Source organism: Lissotriton helveticus, chromosome 5_1 (genome assembly GCF_964261635.1).
Source record: "Lissotriton helveticus chromosome 5_1, aLisHel1.1, whole genome shotgun sequence".
In the NCBI taxonomy this organism is placed as follows: Eukaryota; Metazoa; Chordata; class Amphibia; order Caudata; family Salamandridae; genus Lissotriton; species Lissotriton helveticus.
The window spans coordinates 1,551,434,481-1,551,454,615 of NC_136065.1; the positions used below are offsets into that span (position 1 = coordinate 1,551,434,481).

General features: G+C 44.1%; 1 protein-coding gene across 1 annotated transcript in view; it reads right to left on the reverse strand.

Annotated features, from left to right (window-relative positions):
- Window positions 1-20,135, reverse strand: part of NFASC (neurofascin) — a 639,840-nt gene that overhangs the window by 189,580 nt on the left and 430,125 nt on the right. Inside the window, exons 17-18 of the mRNA XM_078644633.1 lie at window positions 10,386-10,430; window positions 9,692-9,793 (exon numbers count right to left, since the gene is read on the reverse strand). Coding sequence (XP_078500759.1) covers window positions 9,692-9,793; window positions 10,386-10,430 — 147 coding nt within the window. The remainder of the gene's footprint in view (window positions 1-9,691; window positions 9,794-10,385; window positions 10,431-20,135) is intronic.

Genomic DNA, 20,135 nt, shown 5'->3' on the forward strand with positions numbered 1-20,135 from the left:
ATTTGTTATCAAACTAGAGGCTAAGCTGGATAACAGACCACGATGATGGCTGCCAGTAGGGGCCTCAGCAAGTTGGGTGGGAGTTTGTTGTGCTTCTCTGGGTGCTGTACCATGGGGGATCCCGAGGGGTAGCGAATTTGAGCGGGTGGGAGAGCCTCGGGGGCGGGCTTGGGGGGCACCACCAGCGCCTAAGAGTAGAATGGGAGGGGTAAAAGAGGACATGCGCTTGATAGTGGCCCATGGAACTTTAAAGGCAAAGCTTTAAAGGCAAAGTTTGCTGCAGTAAGAAGGATCGAATTCATACATGCTGAGAGGATTGCGCAGGGCATGGGGGTCAATGTCTTATTTTAAAGTTGTTATTAGTCTGGCAGAAGCTTATAGCTTGATAATCTGTAGCTAGTTGCTGTGGAGATTCACAAGTGTAATACCTGCCATCCCATGGAGAGTTTATACACCTCACGTTTTTTAACAGGAGCAGAGCTGTTGCAAGGTACACTACCTAACTGTCGACTACAGGTAATTTGATTGTATTAACAAACTGTGGGGAGTGCTCTTCTGTAAAAAATATATAAAAGCTAATAGAGAACAATCTAAAAAAAAGTAAGACTAAGTTGAAGTGTTGGATAGTTGCTGCTTTTTATAAATGCCTTTGTGTGCAACTGTGTTTGATGGGTATGGTATACAACTAAACATTGCTGAACACCTTTTATTCCACAAAACATTGATATTCCTATTGTAAGACATTTCCAGTGTCTTGTCACTATTTAACTGCAGTGGCGATGACCACTATGCTCCTGTTTGCACTATGTTTAGAATAGCTCCTCCACCACCGTAGAGACAAACTTCCTATGAATTGGGACATATGGAACAATGTTTTTGGCATATTTTAAAGTTGAAGAGGGGGTTTGAGAGTTGTTCCAAAAGCAAATTGTCCTTGCTTATACATTTTTGGGGAGTCAGGGTGGGGATGGGTTTGGTCTAAAGTTCTTTGTGAGATGTGTTTTCTTATGCTATTAAACAATGGAAATAATATAGGGAAAGAAAGTCAATACATTCACAGAGGGATTCAAATTCTATTACAGGAAACAAGAGGAGGGAAAAGTATAAATGAAAATCACATTGTCGCTCTTATATCTCTAGATGTAACTTGTTATATCAAACATTTAGATTACAAACATCAGATTCTAATAAAGACTAATAGGCAGGACCTTGAGGAACAGTAATGGGTGGGCATGGGCTCATCTCTCAATGCCACTACTGATATAGCTAAGGGGCTGATCAGTCAAAACGTTTTGTGCATGATATTAGAGCAAATCAGAGCAGCGCTTCTATCAATTTTATAAATAAGCATAAGAGTGAGAGGATTAAGAAAGAAATGTGTTGCTACCAGACCGCCAAAAAGTAATCTGCTTTTCAACGTTACCGGTGTGGCAGTTTTGCAGATGCAGACGATTTCAAGGGAGATCCTGCAATAGATAAGAATTGTATGAAATGGAAAAAGAGGGCTCATTTTGAGAGAGTATGTAGAAGCTCTGGTAAGGCTTGTGCGTTTGGGTATATGTTCAGACAGACAGACAAATAGATAGATAGACTATTTGGTACTTTGTAATCCTGTACATGTAAGTATGATTATATGTAGTCTTGCTATAGGAGGACTTATTATGTAACTGAATCTGTGCTTTTGTAAACTGCTTGCATGCAGTAGAAACTCTTTGTTCACTCTGAAACACTTTGTGTCATGTTATTGATACACAAAACTAAAAAATAAATAAATAAATATGGTGATTGAAGAAGGAGATATGGCATCCCAGTTCTTGAATCCCAATGTGGTATTAAGTGTCACCGATAGTCATAACAAGAGTAAGGGACAGCCAATGGGTACAGTGAGCATGGATAGGAAACGTGATTCTTGTGCGTGGTACACAGTGTTGGGAAAACCTCTGGTGGATGTGTTCTGGAAGAATAGAAAGTTACACAAAACTGGTGTACAGCATGGAGGCAACAAGGGTCAAAGGACCAACTTGTTAGGATACTTTTAGGCAGAGGTGATCTTTTGGAGCAGACGTACCACTGGTAAGATTCATGTTACGGACAAGTTGAAGCTATTCTGGGGCGGCCCCATCAGGATGTGATGAGGATAATGTTAGATCCTAGGGTCGAACTCCCAGTTTATGTAGTGATTGGAAAATACAAGTCTGAAGCTTGTGGTCAAGCGATGGGAGATGTTAGGGAAAATCTGCCTCATGAGTATTGTCATAATTAGATATAGTCCTTTTTAGTAGGAAATTGGGTGAATATAAAAGATGAAACACCACATATTTACGATAGAAAAAACTATTCTGGACAGGCATGTATATTTCTCCAGAGGTAATTACTTTGCAGAGCTCCTGGGAATTAAGGCTTTGCAGAGATTGAGCAGCCTGCTTGAGGGAATTTGAGTTGATTGTCATCCTCTTCCATATTAGAACAAAATGGTATCAACACTGGCAGGAGATAAGGTGTCTTCTATTCTGGACCCAGCCGGGGTCTATAATCATGCAGTTCTATTGTAAAACTCAAAATACTTAACAGCTTTTGCCACTCTAGAGGAGATGTATCAGTATTGCAGGATGCCTTTTGCCTAAGCCAGTGCAGCTACCATGCTCCAATAGCTGATTAAAGAAATTCCCAATGGGATAACTGGTGCTTTGGCTTTTCAAGATGACACTTTAGTCTACAGAACGGACCATGATGAGCACAATGCCAATCCAATGAGAGTATTGGATGTGTTGGAAAAAAGACGATTAACTCTAAAGTTATCCAAGTGCAAATTTAACAAGAAGGAGGAGGACCATCTTGGATATTGTATCAATGGAAATTGTATCAAGCCCAAGGAGAACCATGCAAAGGTCGTACTGAGGCACCAACTAATAAAACAAAAGAGCAAGTTATTTCATTCCTGGGTTTAACCAAATTATACGCAAATTAAGTTCAATGTTATGCACAGGAAGTGGAACCAGAGAGATGTTCACTGAAAAGAAAAAGAAAGTTCATCTGGAGTGAGATCCAAGCCTTTGAAATGTAGATTATTTGCAAGCCCCATAATTGAAACCATATGGCAGGGAAGGAAATACTTTCATGCATTTGGGTAGGCAAGCATTTCAGGATAATTTTAAAGGAGAGAAAATTCCTCCTCATGGCAATTGTTATCTGATTGAAAGGTTGTCCAGGTAAGGGTAGATGAAGATACTTTGTTTCTTCTGATGAGTAGGTATCACTTAAATTAACCCTGGAGAAAACTGGCTGTGTATACTTTACACCAAAAGATTTAGCCTTGAATTGGAAAGACTGCATCCAGAACCAAAATCTCAGGAACTGTCCTGCCGGATGGGTGAATTAGAAAGTGGGTATAGAAGTCATGAAAATCCATGGAAAATCCTTTTCCTACATGCAAGGATATATCTAATACACGTTCAGCTCCCAAGAATCTCTTAGTTTATGTATTTACTGGCAAAACGTGAAGTCTAGAATAATTCGTATAGAGAGATATTTTAAGACTTCCACTGGAGTTATTGGAGGCTTGAAACCCTTGATACAGATTCCATATTATAGGAAACTGGGCTGTGTGAAGAGTTTCTGGGTAAATGTTTGTTCCTCTACAATTCATAGGCTTTTAAAGTGTGAAATTCTACATTCTTATAAATAAATAAATACAGCTGCTCTCTGCTACTTGAGCACCTTAATGGTTTTATTAAATAGAGCTTCTGGTCCCATTAATTTCAGTCAGTCAAAGATAGGACAATGTCTTGAGGGAGACACCGTACAGTGAGCTTAAATGTGGGCAGCCGCGTGAGCCAGACACAACAACACTGATGTGGTAACAGCAGGCTTCAGACTCTGAAATGTTATGTATGGAGAGCAATGGAAAACGTAAGGATTTTCAGCAGACCTTCCTAATTACATTTGTTTATCTATAAGTCTCCTATTTAGAAGGTATATTGCTTCTAGGCACCCTTGGAAAGAAATAAAACATTTTGGATTAATGATGCAGCAAATGTAATACTCAACTTTCAAGTGTGTCAGTCCTGAAACAAATATTTTTAGCTTTATTCTTGAAATTTAAAGTAGTTTATCCAATTATTTCAGGTGGTGATTAGAGTACAATGTCTCATCTATACTGGAAGCAAGAGTTATGAATTTGAACCAGTCAGGGGCGGCTCCTCTGCTAAGGCGGAGGAGCATTGCCCCACTGCTTTTCAGCACTGCAAAAAGGGAAAAATAAAATCATAATAACGTGGGCTTATTATCATTTTATTTTTCCATGCTGAGGCAGTTTTGCAGGGTATGGCTGGGCTGGGCAAAGCAGAGGGGAGGAGTGATGGTACTCTCTAAGTGCGCATGGCTGTTTGGTCTGTTGTGTTGAGCCGGCCAAACACTCATGTGCACTTTGCACGTTCTCAATCGGTGGCTTTGAACAGCTTGGGTGGAGAACATGCGCAGCTTCCTAGTCTCAGTCTGAGCGCCGAACCACAGCGCTCAGACCAGTCACAATGCTGTCACCAGTGTCGTGATTGGCTTAGGGGAGCCTGGGTGTCTCCTGCTCACACAGAAAGAAGATGACGGAGGAGAGGTAAGTGATCATTTTTATTTTTAACCCATCCCCCTCACACCCCAGTATTACTGCCCAGAAGCAGACGCCACTTTAACCAGTCTCTGCCCCCTTGATCTCAAGGTCCCTGCTGGAGTATGAGGGGACAGTTATTCTTTCATGTAGACTACCACCATTCTGTGGACACATTAATTAAGTCAGATAAGAAAACTTAATTTTAAAATGTTATCTATTGAAATCCAACACAAGAACCGGAGACCGAATTACATTTTCTTACTTCCCAAACCTACAGAAAAGAAGCTCAGAAGCATGTTTCACCTTTTGTAGCAATGCGATCTAATACTGAGGAAGCATACCTGGCAAACAATTAGAACAGAACAGCCTAGGATCACATCCACAAATGAAAATACATCCTCAGGTAGAAAGTCTTCTTACTCTTTACATGTCTTTATGTGGTAGGGACCTAGGCACTAACCTGTCAGAGCTCGAAATTGTTGAGAAAGAGTTTTGAGAAATTGTAAGATGAATAGGTCTTATAAAAATAGGACTTGAGATGGATTTTCTGCAAGGACCCAGCCTGGCTACCTGCCTTGAAGCCTAAGTTACTTTTCTCTTCTTGAGTCTTCAAAATACTATTAGAAGGCAGCGAAGAAGTGTAGTGAGATGTTGGCTCACTACAGGAAGCTTATGGAGGAGAAGTTACAATGGTTAAACTTTTCCAGAAGTGACTGAATGCTGGAATGACCTAAAATGTGAGGGCTCAATAGAGGGCGCTCAATGAGGCTTCAATCAGGGGCAGGACCAACATGGGGTTGAGAAACAACCAGGAAGGTCTAAAGAGTGCTGTGACCCTCTGTGTCAGCATCTCTCACAAGAAAACAGCTATATAAGACCGCATTTATAGTGGATGTTTGTGGAAGGCAGGCTACTTAATGTGTCAGAAACCTATGCTGCCTTGGTGAAAATGGAATCAATATAGATTTGAGCCATTTCATCAATTATGCCACTTGAAAAGTCATCAGTGATGTTAACAGTGTCATTAGTGATGCAATATGTTAGGTCATAAGAAGTGCAGAAGGGGCAAGTTATTGTTAGTTTACTGAACCATACATAGTGAATTTCAGTAGTTTTTAGGTTGAGTTTTGCAACCCTTACTGCACGTTACTTGTGTTTTCCAGTGAATATCAGAGAACCATAACTTCAATGTAACATTTGTTTTGTGAATTTCTTTCTTTTTATCATATTGCTGTTCACACATTTTGGCTGTGGCTAGTAGAGAACAGTTCCAGTCACAGTAGAAAATGTTTGTAGATATATTCTGTAGTAGGGGATCTCTGTGTATAGTCATAATCTTGTGAATAGTCCTGCCCATGTGCGTGGACCCCGGAGCAATCGAAATAGTCTCTTAAGTTGTTTTCTTCGGCAGTCCTGCATAGACACTTAAGAGAAAATCAAAGACAAATAATGCAGCCTAAACTGGTCAAAAAACACAGCAACTGGAAGAGGAAGACCCCAGATGTCGAGTGAAACACTCAAATCACTGGAAAAGCTCAAAAAATTGAAGATATACCCAAAAGGGTAGAGGTCAATGCTCCAGGGTCCTGCTAGCAGGAGCCGGAAAAAATAACTGAAAGTAAAAGGCCATCGGCTGTGCATCCTGGGATACCGAGGGTCTCTGGAGAGTTCCTTAAAGGTACTGTATCCCTTTTCCAGACACATAATGGCAGCCTATGGGGCTTGTCTGTCCAACCCTTCCTCTCTATCATTACAAAGGATTTTTGTGAAGGGGAGTTTCTCTGAGTGTGAAACTTAACAAAGTGTGTTAAATTTAGTATTATTTGGCTATCCTTGATGAAGTGCTGGCCAATGTAGCCTTCTAGTTTTAGGCTGCATTATTTGTCTTTGATTTTCTCTTAAGTGTCTATGCAAGACTGCAGAAGAAGACAACTTAAGAAACAATTTCGATTGCTCTTGGGTCCATGCACATGGGCGGGACTATTCACAAGGTTATGACTATAACAGCGATACCCCTACTACAGAACTGGAGTTACAGGTAAGAAACTACTACTTGATAATCATTACAGACCATGGCTTACACATATGTGCAGCAGGGGCGGACTACATATCCTATTTTTATGGTAAGCCCCGGTATCCTAACTATACCAGGGACTGAGTGTGTAGAATCCGTTCTCAAAGCTACACAAACTGCACAGAGTAGGGTTAGGCTGCAGGCCCAAGGTGAGCTTCACAGACTGAAGGGGACTGGCTGTGCATGATCTTAAGCACCATAGTCCACAGGTAGCCTTTTACTCTGCGCAGCAGAGAGTGGGATGCAGGGTTGTGATCTCTGCCCAGTCTCTGCAATCCATCCTTCGTGTGTGTATAATGCCCACAGTTGACGTCCTTTGATTGTCTGTTTTGGAGTGAGACTAGTGCTGTCAAAGCTGAAAACTGCATGGACTCCAGCCAGGCCCTGTGACCCAACCTCTGTAGCAATTAGACACCCATTGCAGACCATGGGCAATGGGATTAGCTGCATCACCTGGCATGTGTAGATTCTGCAACAACATCTAATATTTGTTTCATATTTGAAACATACTGCCAGCTTCTGTGCCCTTTCATTTTTTTTTCAGGACTCAGGGACCAAGAATGCCACCAGCTTAGTATGTACACTAGAAGCGAGCGGAGAGGAGAGGTGGGAAAGAAAAGGTAGTGCAGTAAAACAAATCATTTGGCTAATAATGAAAAGATCAATGTAGCAGGGGTAGTCCGCAGGAAGGGAACAAAACCGCCACAAGGCGGGACAATTGGACACCTTTCGCCAACGAAAGCAATGGATTTTGTAAAGGCAGACTAAGCAACCAATGAAAACGCAGTGTCAAAGCCCCCAGAGGATTTACAGCATGCCTTGCAGAGCAGCACATGCATGCTGCATCTAGGCTTAACCAAAAAAGGAGTGGATCATGTTTGTGGTGGGTGGGTGTTTGGGGCAGAATAGAGAGCAGGTGGGTGGGACGGGGCAGTTGGGACGGAGCAGCAGGGATGGGACAGCAACATGTAGTTGAAACACCAGGGAGCATGCGGGTTAGGAGATAGCAGAAATGAGTAGTGGGTAGGTAGGATATGAACACAGCACTTATCAAAGAAGAGCAGGCAGGTTGGAGGGGGGAAGCAGCACTCGAGGGAGAAGCACATGAACGAAAAAGCAACACCTGGGTTAGAAGCAAGTGCAACACGGAGGGGGGCCTGAGAGAAGCGCACAGGGGAGAAACAGCAACATGGAGAGTAGTAGAGTGGGGAGGAGAGTTCCACACGGGATACAACTGGAAAAAACATGCACTCTCATGGAATGCTTAACCGAAAAGAAAACATGGTGCCTGCAAAGTAAGCAGCGGAAGGACACAAGTGATGAGAGTATGCTCCAGGGAAGGGACAATTCAGAAAGAAGAAGAAAAGCCCATACAAAATAACAAACTTCAGATGCATGAGCATTCTAACATGCACAATGACGTTCCGTAACTTTAAGGACCATCACTATAGTGAAGATAGACACAATAAATACTCTTCATGAAATACTCCTGGAAATGGGTGCCACAATTTTATTATCTAATTTGCAGGCTGAAACTGACAGAGACAAATACATTCTGATTGTTTTTTTTCTACTGCACACACTTTGAATGTAATTGCCTACAGGCGCAATGGGGTGTGCCTACTGAGGATAGGGAGAAATGGCAAATCTAGTTGAAGCGATGTGTAAGTGGAGCATCAGTGAATTTCACACAACTTGCCTCCTTACAGAGACTTGTGGAAGAACATGTAATTGCTCTGATACAGTCAGATAGACTTCTGCCGGATTTGATAGAGCGAATAATGGCATCAGTAGGTTTACGGCTGTGAACAGTCAAATGTCTAAGAGTAAAGGAGTTATCCTGGCATTCAGAGTGCATGGGAAAGATCAAAGAGCAATCTGCTATTGCCCAAAACATGTGAATTTCTCCTGCAAACACGAGCATCCAGTTACTTCCAAAAACCTGCCAACTTTGACATTCTGCTGAGAAAGCTCCCCTTGTGAACAAATAGGTCCTAAATATTCTCTGTTTGGCACCGTTTCCTACTAATTCATTTTTATCTCATATACGTTGATTTCTTCTATATGCTTACCAAAGAAATACTGTACGTGGAAAGACAATCTATTTTCAGTGCAAACATTATGAACAGAAAATACCAAGACACTTTTGCAAGGGTGTGTCTGGTGCAAGCCATCATTACATTTGGAAAGAAGGTTATGTGCCAGCACTCAACCAAATCAGCTTGTTTCACTTTTTGTAAGTTTGGGCCTCCAGTAAGGATCTGATATACACTGCTTTCTTATCTAAGCTTACCAGAGGAACACAGTAAGGTAAGCACAATCTGTTTGCAGTTCAACTGTTATGAAGAGCAATTATTGTGAAGCGCAAGAGACATAAAGATGAGTTTCTTTGGTGCAGGCCACTATCAGATACATCTGGAAAGAAGCTTATGTGGCTGTACACAAGCAAACCAGCTTGTTTCTCATTTTGTAAGTTTGGGCCTCCAAGTACGGATATGGGAGATGGGGACTCTTTTTTATTTAATTTTCACTTAACATTAAATTAATTGGAGTTTGGCAGTTTACCATTCATTTAGCTACTTTTGGGCATTTATGACACACCTTTTAGCTACTTTAGGCACACTAGAACAATATAGAAAATCTAAGTATGCCACCTAGTTAGCAGTTCATTTGTCATAAATAGCAATTTCTAGAGTACTTCGACAAGAGAGGACCTCTGTAGGGTGACCACCAGGAATATAAAAACCTGTCTCAGGCTTGTCCTTTCATTTGATGCTGTAGGAAATACTCTCATCAGTTATGCCAGTTTCACACTGTGAATGGGCTGTTTTGTCAGTCAAAGTTCTTAGTGACCTGGAACTGGCTACTATTCTCTTTAAGCATCAGACTGATGTACAATAAAGCTGTTCCTAATTTGGATTGTCTCCTTGTTAGCCACCCTGTACAGTCATCTTTCATCAGCAAGTCTTTTTAAATAGAGATAAAATGGATCTCAAGTCAGGGTTCACACTGACCTGTAATGGGGCTGTTATTGTCATCTCCAGGAATCCACGTCAGCCGCACACTCCTCTCCGCCAAGTCAGTCAGCTCCAAGTCCCGTGGGCGATCAGGTCTATCTACAAACCGAAAGAAGGCATACACAGACACACAAATATGTATGATTGGTAATTATTACCACAAAACACTTTTTAAAATCTATAAGTGATGGGAATTATGCCATATGTATAAGCCATAATTCATCAGATCTATATAATTCTGTGAATTATGAATTCTAATCAACTGGAAGCGTAAAAAATATAAGTGTATATATAAGTACACAATATGTCAAATGTGCATTAAGTCTTAAAGTCTCACAAATAAACACAGGTTAAAAATAATACAAATGCCGGTTAAACCAACATTTGACAATCAGAAGCGAACCATACATTCCCATATATGTAATAGTTCTACAGGTGGCACTAGGAGAAGAGGTTTTCTCTATGTTGAGGATATTGTCATGCTACGGTATACACATGTCGTTCAATTGTATTTCACAGTCATCTTGCCTAAAGTCAGTCAGTCTCAGGCATATTACACTGTCTATAGGTGCCACTCACGAATTGCATGGCACATGGTTGTACAGTTGTTGTAAAATGCTTTACACATGCATGTCACAGTAAGGTTGTGCAGACACCAGTCAGGAGAATGAGTGTAGCCAGAAAGTATTACCTTTGGGTAGGGCAGTCATGCGACTAGTTGGAGAAGAAGGTACAGCTGCAAGGTAAGACGCAGGTTAAATGTTACATGTTAGTTCACTGTGTTAAAGGTTTGATACGATTAATAGGAAATCAAGGCAAATTAGTTTCTGAAACAACTTAAAGATATCAGATCATTTATTTGAAATAATATATTTCAGTACAAAATAGATGTTTGTTATTGGGATTAGGAGGAATCAGGGGACAGCTGTTGTGGTTTGGGTAGAATTAAAAGTCAATAAAAAAAAGATATACTCTCTACAGAAAACCCATTTCCGCCTCCAATCTGGTAGTCAACTCAAGCGAGCAAAGAAGGGAGACCACATTATTACGCTTTTGATGGTAGCTAGGGGATGTGTTCTTAAGCCAATGGGGAATACAAATGCTTCCAGGGCAAAGTAAACAAATCTGGAAATAATGCATCAGTTCTCTCCTAGACCCTTCCAAAGCATCAAACAATTCTTCTCCCTCCAACCCTCCAAGGTTAACTGATCAGAGTTGAAAAGCAAACACCTTTTTATCCTGGACACATGGAGACTCCATGTGTGAAATCTAAAACCCGATTATGAAGTTGGGAAAATACTGCAAACTCATCCTCTGCTTGTGAGAGAATAATAATAAGGAATTTAACAAAAAAGTGATGATATGACAGTCATGGTGGTAAGCCCACTTAAGCATTGAAACTAAGTTAATGTAGAATTGGACAGGATACATTGTCTATTGAGGACTCTTGATTTGAATGCATCACACAATACAGATGGGAAAATGACTTACTTGTAATCCTGATTCTCCACTATAGAAATCTTCACTTAATGTATAAAACGTCAATAGAGCCACCTCTCTGGAAGAGGGCGAGAATGGAGTAAGTAAGTGTAGTATAGAGATGTCCATGCATATAAATGTATAATGAAGAACTGCAACAACGACAGGTTGTGACTTTCCGTGCCAGTGGAGCGGAGCCAAGAAGAACATTGACCACTGGTGTGGATAACTAGGGCCTGAAAGGGAAAAGACCTGTACCTACAGATCCGTTCACAAATCGGGGAGGATGGGTGGGTCGGTAAGGAATCTGTAGTTAGATAGAATCTCTACCAGATAAGGAATTACCAAAGGTAGAGACTTTTAGCCGCAGATTCCTTACCTTAGAATAGATACCCTAGCAATGCTTCCCCGGATGTGGGTCTGCGGAATGATTCACACTAGAAAGCCCTGCGGGACCGAACCTGCAATGTGCCAATACCCAAGGGTCTGACTGTCCAAGCAGTAGTGCTTGGTGAACGTGTGCAGAAAGTCCACATTGCTGGCTGGGTAATGGATGAACGGGAGTGACAACTTTTGGCAGAAAGGAAGCTATAGGGAGACCAACCAGCTTGTCTGGAAAGATGGTTATGTACGGAGGCTTGAACCTCTGGCAGATGTAATCACCACTAGGAATGTCTTGATGGTAAGAAGCCTGAGAGGACAATTATGTAGCGGCTCAAAGGAAGCTCACATCAGAAATGTAAGTACAATATTGAGGTCTCACTGAAGCATGTTATAACGGGTGGAGGCAGAAACATATGTTGGAGATCTTTCAAAAACCTATTCACAGAAGGGGATTTGAACATGGGTTGGCTGATCCGGCAGCTGCAGAAAAGCTGAGATAGCAGAAAGATAGCCCTTTAAGGTGCCCAAAGCAGAGCCCTGCTGGGTAAGAGAAAGAATAAACAAAAGGTATAAACCTGTGGCAGGTATATACCGTCTTGGTGGAGGGAAACATGGCGGACAAGATAACATTGCAGACTTTGAGCAGAAGGTTGAAAGAAGTCAACTGTCACCGCTCAATCGCCACGAATGAAGGCAGAGTGTTGACAGGTTTGGGTGGAGAACCCTCCCAAGCTGTTGTGACAGAAGATCCTCCAAAAGAGGCAGCCTGATCGGTGGACCGATGTCCATGCTCAACAGCTTGTGATAACAAACTCTCCAAGCCCAGTCCGGAGCCACAAGGATGAGTTGGTGCCAGTTGCTCCTGACCTTCTGAGTGGTATGGGCGGAAAGGTGTACAGGAGACATGAGCTCCACTTGAGACGAAAAGCCTCTCTGAGCAAGAGCCGTCTTGGAAACTCCAGTGGCAGAAGAGCTGACACGGTGTGTTTTCAGCAGTGGCAAACAGATCTAACCAAGGTTCCCCCCAAGGCTGAAAGAGACTTTGCATCACTTCCGAGTGGAGACGTCATTCGTGATCCGCTTAATCTGTCCTGGTGTTCAGAGGGGAAACATCTATTACAACGCAGGCATTACAACATAGTGACTTTACAACACAGTCAGTACCACGACTGCGACATTACCACAAGTTCCATTACAACGCAAGTCATCACTTGCTTTGGGGAAAGCGGTGTTGGACTGGTGCTGGATTTTAAGTCCAACACCTTCCCTACTGATACAACGACTAGAGTTGGAATAGTAATTTAAACTATTCCAAAGTGCAGTGCTTCCCTAAAGCAAGTCGCTGTAATGACTTGTGTTGTAATGGAACTCATGGTGACGGCACAGTCGTGGTATTGACTGAGTTGTTAAGCCACTTGTGGTTTTGGCATGCGTGGTTACAGATGCTATTCGGTCAGAGAGTCCGTCAGGTGATGAACCATCAGGGATATGCCATGACATTCCAACCATGTCCAAAGATGCAGGGCCGCTTCACACAGTGCCATGACCCCATCCCGCCCTGTTTGATGCAGTTCCACATGGCGATGGTGTTGCCAGATAACATTTGAACTAACCTTCCCTTGATGAAGGGTAGAAAGGCTTTCAATGTCAGCCGGATCACTCTGAGCTTCCAGTAGATTGATGTGGAGTCCGGATTCTGCGGGAGACCAGAATCCACTGATCTCCACCTCTCCTAGATGACCACCCTATCCCAAGAGTGACGCATTTGTCACCATTGTCAGATCTAGTTGGGTAAGGGGTCTGCGGCTGACCCAATCATGGTTCCTTAACCACCACTGCAAATCTTTTGCAGTACCCTCCGAGATCTGGACCATGTCAGAAAGATTCCGCTGAAGCTGCGCCCACTGGAGCTTCAGGTCCCACTGCAGAGCCCGCATATGCCAGCGGGCATATGTCACAAGCAGGGTGCAGGAGGCCATGAGGGCCAGCAGCCTCAGAGTCAGTCTCACCGAAACCCAGGATGGAGGCAGAAATATTGGTATAATTGCCTAATGTCCTGGTCTCGCAGTTCAGGAGGATAAGCCCAAAACTGCACCGAGTCCAGAACAGCCCTGATGAAAGGAAGCGTCTGAGAGGGAGTCAGGAGTCATTTTGGCACATTTATAGTGAACCCCAGCAAATGCAGGAGGTTCCTGTAGTCTGGAGGTGGGTGTATGACAGCCTGGGGTGAGCCTGCCTTTAACAGCCAGTCATCGAGATAGGGAAAGACTGGAACTCCTTATCTTCGCAGATGAGCTGAAACCACTGCCATCACCTTGGTGAACACCCGAGGGGTGATGGAAAGGCCAAAAGGGAACACCACAAACTGAAAGTGCTCGTGGCCCACCGAGAACCACAGGTAACTTCTGTGGCATGGCAGGACGGAATGTGGAACTGTGCGTCCTGCAAGTCCAACACTACCATCAAATCTCCCTGGAACAGAGCAGGCAGGATTGGAGCGAGGGTGAGTATTTTGAATTGCTCCTTTTTGAGGAAGAAATTAAGATTGCTCAGGTCTTGGATAGGATGAATGCTTCTGTCCTTCCCGGCACCAGAAAGTAGTGGGAATAACAACCACTTCTGGTGCTGGCACCCGCTCTATGACTCCCTTGGCCAACAGAGCCACCACTCCCTGGCAGAGAAAGGAGGGATGGCTTTTGTCAGTCTGTCACAAGTGTAGTGGCAGTCCCTGTGTTTACTGCCCCGCGACGGCCGCATGTAAGAGTGGGGGGGGCAGGGAGAGCCAGACAACAAGGGTAACAGTGCTGACGCCCCCCAAAACTGCCTCCCTTGCTGAGCCACTACTCGAGTGGGTGGCTGGGGTGGGAGGTAGTCACAAAGGGGAGGGAGTAGGATCTTTGGACAATCTGGAGAACACAGAGGTCTGATTTTATCAAACTCAAATGTTGCAAGTGATGGCGTATTCTGCCTCCCATTGGTTGCCCATGATGGTAGGAGGATAAACTAAAGAGACTTGGAGGTTGCAGCTGCAGGAGGGTGGGGAGGTGGACTGGCCCAGCGTCTGGCTGCCTGATCCACAGGGGTCTGGTGGGGTACCACGTCCATGGCCGTGCAGAGGATTGAGTGCTTGCATGCCGTAGTGGCTGGGCGGGTAAAGACGTGGCTGGAAGCCCCTTCCATGTCCACGAAAGGCGGACTGGTGTTGGCAGGGGGCCATGGAACGGTCCAAGGACCTGGCCGTAGCTAAGCTATACCTGAAGTGCTCCATAAGGCCACCGATGAAGACAACGCTCTGCCTAGTGAGTCGGTCATGTCCAGCCCACATCTGATCGTGAATTTGGCTGCATCTCTCCCATCTGCCATATCTTGGGAGAGTATGCCCTGGCCTCCTCCTGGACCTTGAGCAGCACCTGCGCAACCGAATCCCACAGTGTGCGGAGTAATGACCCAAAAGATATGCAGTGTTCATGGACCGCAGTGCCAGGCTGGTGGAAGAAAAATGTTCTTTCTTAAGGTGTCCAGCCTCTTGGATTCCCTATCCAGTGGATTTGTAGTGAATGAGCCAGGGTTTACATGGGAAGTGAAGGCTTGGACCACCAGGATCTCCGGGTTAGGGTGTTGGGTGAGGAAATTAGGAGGAATCGATGGCAGCGGGCGACCGTCCTGTTCACAGGAGGCCCTGTGAGGATATTTGGATAAGGCCCCATGCAGGACGTCCGTAAGGGCTTTATTAAATGGGAGAAGCGGTTCTGAAGAGGTCACTCCTGGCTGAAACACCTCTGTCAAGACGTTAGTCTTAACTGCCACTTAGGGCAGGCTAAGGTCCAGTACCTCAGCCACCCTTCTCCCCACCACAGCAAAAGAAGCTTCCTCCTCCATAGCCACGGTAACAGGAAAGACCAGGGCAGTATCTGGGGAGGGGACCAGTCCACTGGCATCCAGCAATTCCTCACACCAGTCTATGGTGGGATCTGGAGGCTGCTTAGGTTCCATTGTTCCCTCCTAATCTTCCCCAAGTCCTAGCCCGAAGGAATAGGGATCAGGCTCTGGTCTGGACGGCAAGGCTCTAGCCAGTGCCAGCTTCGGGAAAAGCCCCTCTGGCTCCATGTAGGAGATGAGAATAGGGATGGCACGGCTAGTGTTGAAATTGGGATCAGGGAAGGTCGAGATGGTATGACCGTTTTGGATCCAACCATGGATCCAAGAGGCCCAACTGATGCCGGGGGCGGAACTGTCTGCGGTGAACCAGTAAAGGCCCCTACCGAACCTATGGGGACCAAAGGCACACCAGCAAGGATGGGTTGCTCAAATATGAGGTGCATGGCCTCATACAATTTGTAGAGCTGGGTGGGGGTTGGCCCGGCTCCCAGAAACACAGGGAGGCGTTGAGCTGGCCCAGGCTCAGGCTCCACTGCGGAGCCATGCCTTGAATAACAATGCTCCCTCTTCTCGTCAGATAAGATGGGGGGGTTACCTAGGCACCGACGTTCAATTAAGCCTTTTGCTGAGAGGAGGAGTGGATTTGTTTTCCTGTAGCACTGCCATATGGTATATGGTTGGGGTGAAGTGTGGGACCACAGTCTCTGTGGTAAAGATTAAAGGTACCCCTTTCAGAAGCCAGCCTTTTGTCGCTTCCCTGATCATTGTTCAGTGCGGCTGTTGATAGACTCTAAGGGAGATGTGATAGGCTATGTCATGTTCAATAACCAGGTGCCACATGTAGGCCGTGGTCCAAACCATTGGTGAGCCCACACCACGGTGAATAGGGGTGAAAAGGGCCAAATAGTTTGGTGATGAGTGTTTCCACATAGTCAGCCATGCTCCCCGTGTTCCTGGAGACCCCTCAAGCGCAAGCTATAACACCTTAATTGGGCCTCCAGATCTTAATTCTTCGCTTTAATCACATTGAGGACCCCGGACATATTTAGCTGGCATTCATTTGCACCAGCTGTGTTATCTTCAATGGTAGGGATTCTGGTTTCTGCAGTCGCTAGACTTTTGTCTTGCCTGGCAAGTGTGGGAGCTTAGCCCTTGCCGCCAGAATGTCTAGTTTGCTGTTAATTCAGGTTGGGCTCCTTTGCATATGTTCTAGCACTAATTGAACAATAGATTTATCAAAGACATGCCCCAACCCATTGGGAAGACTTCTTCAGTATTTTCATACATTTCACATTAGGCATTTCTACCGACTCATCATTCTCCAATGGTGGGGCCATCTGGTCCATGGAGAGAGCCTCACTCGGTCTTTGAGTTCATATGTAGCTTTGCTTGTTTGGCATCCACCTTTCCCATGTTCACCTCCACTCCAGTGCACCAAATACCACAGTAGGAGCACGAGCAATGAATCACCGCCATGAAGTGTACAAGCCTCAGCAGATGAGCAGCAATAATGACTCATGGCACTGATCCACTGGGCAGCTGTCCGATACAGCGCCTGCCGGCTAGGCGTACCCGATGGGAGTTTGGTCAGCAGTGCCCTCCCAATGCCACTCATGCGCTAGGTGGCACAAGCAGGCCGCCTTGGGGGTGCAGTGTCCCTTGAGGGCCTTTACCAGTAGCCCTGAGCCAGTAGCAGTTGGCAGCCCTCCAATCCTCACGGCTTGCCTATTGTGTCTGGCCTTGGCAGTTCGTATGCATGCCTTCCAATACAGGGCCCGTCAGGCTACAACCCTTTTTACAGCACGGGTCCCAAGGTTTAGGCTGCAGGTGCCGTGATCTGGGGTCGAAAGTCCCTGATTCAAAGCTCTCAGTCACCGGAGGCCAGCCCACAGGAGCACGTAGATGGGAGAATATTTCAGCTTCAGCTTCACCCTATGTTGCATGATTTGTACAGATTGTGATCCTGGCACATGGAGCCTCACTCGCGTATGGCCATCTTAGAGCCGGGAACTCTAACAGCCTCCAGTAGTGGCTGTTGACACCAAAGCCAAGTGTGTGCCTGTGGCAGTCACCACTGTTGCATCTGAGAAGTGTGCCCTGCAACTGCTATTGTGCTGATGTGTGGTATTCAGTTTTAAGTACTTTTTTTTATCTGGGTTGGAGATTTAGTTACTGAGCTACTGAATGGTTGTTGAGTCCTGAGTTTGCACACCCTCACACTACCTCCTTCACTAGTGTAACTGCCTGTTATCTCTACCACTGGGAGTAAAGTGCTGAAGGGCTTGTACTTGTCCCAGAAGGAAATCCATAGTAGGTGGACCCTAGGACATTAACAAACACCAGCCTTTACGACTAAGGCCCAGTGGGCACTGCTTACCCTGTGGCAGTCCTGAACATAGTTTGACAATTTCAGTAAGTTGTGTGAGATTCTGCAAAAAGTCACTCCTTCTTCCTATAATGAGAGTGGTGATCCCTATTTTGTTCTTGCTGATTCATCTGAAGAATGTTGCTATGGTGAGTACTTTTCCTAGTTGTCTTCTTGTTCCATCTCTCTGGAGAAGAAGAGTGATGAACTAGCTAGCCATGAGTTGCCTCAGGAGTTGGAGGCAACTGGCTTCACATAGTCAAAGAAGGTGAGCCTTCAAGGCATATAGTATGGTGAAAGTTATTGTCTGCTGCTGGGGTTGGTGGCAGCTCTTCTACAGAGGGCTATTGCTCCAGAGAGGAAGATACATGAAGAATTCATATACATGTTCTGAACTTGTTACTGGTGAGGTCTCTCAGAGTTGCAGAGCAACCAAGGAGATCTCCCGTAGGCTATGATACTATTGAGGTCAATAAAGAGCTTAATGGCGAAGCTAAAGATGTCCCTGACAACCATGATGATAAATGCCTCAATGTTGCCTGATGGATTGTCTTTTTATTTAGTGCTTCAATAACAAGGGAGAATGCCTCGATGTCGACCGGGATCGTGAACACCAGCAACTTGAGTTGGGATCAGACCAGGTAATAGAGGGGCAGAAGACGATGACAGCTCCTCTGGAGCTGGTGGACAGTGAAGCTTAAGGTCTGTTTCATCCTAAGGCAATCTCCCTTGCTGTCCCTGAGGCACCTGAATGCTGTTTCTAAACATATTTGGCACTACTTATTGGATTGGGACTCCGGAAGCAAATGACACACACATCATGTTCATGTTTCCAATACTTCTTCCTCCAATCAAAAGGCAGAATTGGTGGCCCCGGAAGATATAAGTGAGCAGAAACTCATTAGGAAAAATAGTAAAAAAGTAAAACTTTTCAGTGAAGCACAAAAGAAAAAGTTGTAATAATTAGAAGCCTTAAAAGGCAGCAGGGATTAGAGAATCTTCTCAGATGACCCAAAAACGAAACATCTCAAACATCTCACACACTCTGCCGTGCAAAATGGGAAGGCTCACTGTCTTTTATAATTTCTTAAAGGTGTAATGTTAAATTAGTACTATGTCTGCTTAGCCTATCAGAGGTTCCATTTTCCCTTTATTTGCCTTTGACTGTAATTGTCTGGTTTTTAAAAAAATGAAACAAAAACTGTTACACACAAAATGTTATCTCTTATAGGCATGCCTTTTTGTACTTTCAATCATTTAAAAAAAATGATGTTGCAGGAATCTTTCATGTGTATGGGGATACTCTATGTTAATTGATTCAGGAACAATCCCTTGACAAAAAATTTAAGGTACAAGAGACCTCCTGGTGTACCTGTTTTATAAAGTCTCAAATATTAAAGAGAAATCCTCTGTCATTAGACATCCAACAGTATATTAATATTTTCTAACACCCACATACAAACTTTGAAAATAGGTAATACCATCTATTGCTAAAATATATAACAGCTACTTTAGTTAGAGAAGTCAAAGCATACCCCATCAAAGATGGTAGTTACAGGTGCTCGATCACTTTCAATTTGTTTTTCTGGCACTGAATGTCTGTCAGGAATTACTGAACATTTATTTGATGTGCCTCAGGTAAAGGAGAGGTCATATACTTTCTTGGGAGGTGTGGACTTGAAGTGCATTCCATGTGAAAACCTTTACAACTTACCTTATGAGTGGAAATAAGCAGTGATGGCCCTTCTCACTTAGCCTTCCATAGAAGGGTGAAAAATAACTTGCCATCAGTATACTCAGTGGTATATCTCTCAATGTTGCGGTTTCTCAATTAAGGTACCCATCAATTCCTGTAGATGTAAAATGCACAGCTATGGTGTGCATGAACACGGAATGCCTTGATTTGGACTGTATAAGCAATGAATGCCTTGATGATCATCTTGATGGGGAAATCAGAGGGTCTTGCACTTTTAGACATTGAGTACCTTTATATTACACTCCTTGATGGTGGCATGATTTGGGGGAAATGGATGCTTTAAGTTGGGATTACTTTCTGGTAGGCACAGCATATACTCACAAACACTGCTATCACAGTGTTTCTAAGAGGTGAGCTATAGGAAAAACAAAGTACTTTCAGGGTGAAAAAAACTAAGAGCAGATGGTATATGGTGTGGTCAGAATATCAGTCATAAGAGAGAGAATTGTCAAAGACCAGTGCTCAAAGACACGGATTGAGGAATCTGTGTCTCCTAGTCTTCTTGTAGACTCGACATACCACAAGTCAACTTAAAGTGCTTTGTGCTTTTACTTAAAATCATCAGTTTAGCCTAAGTG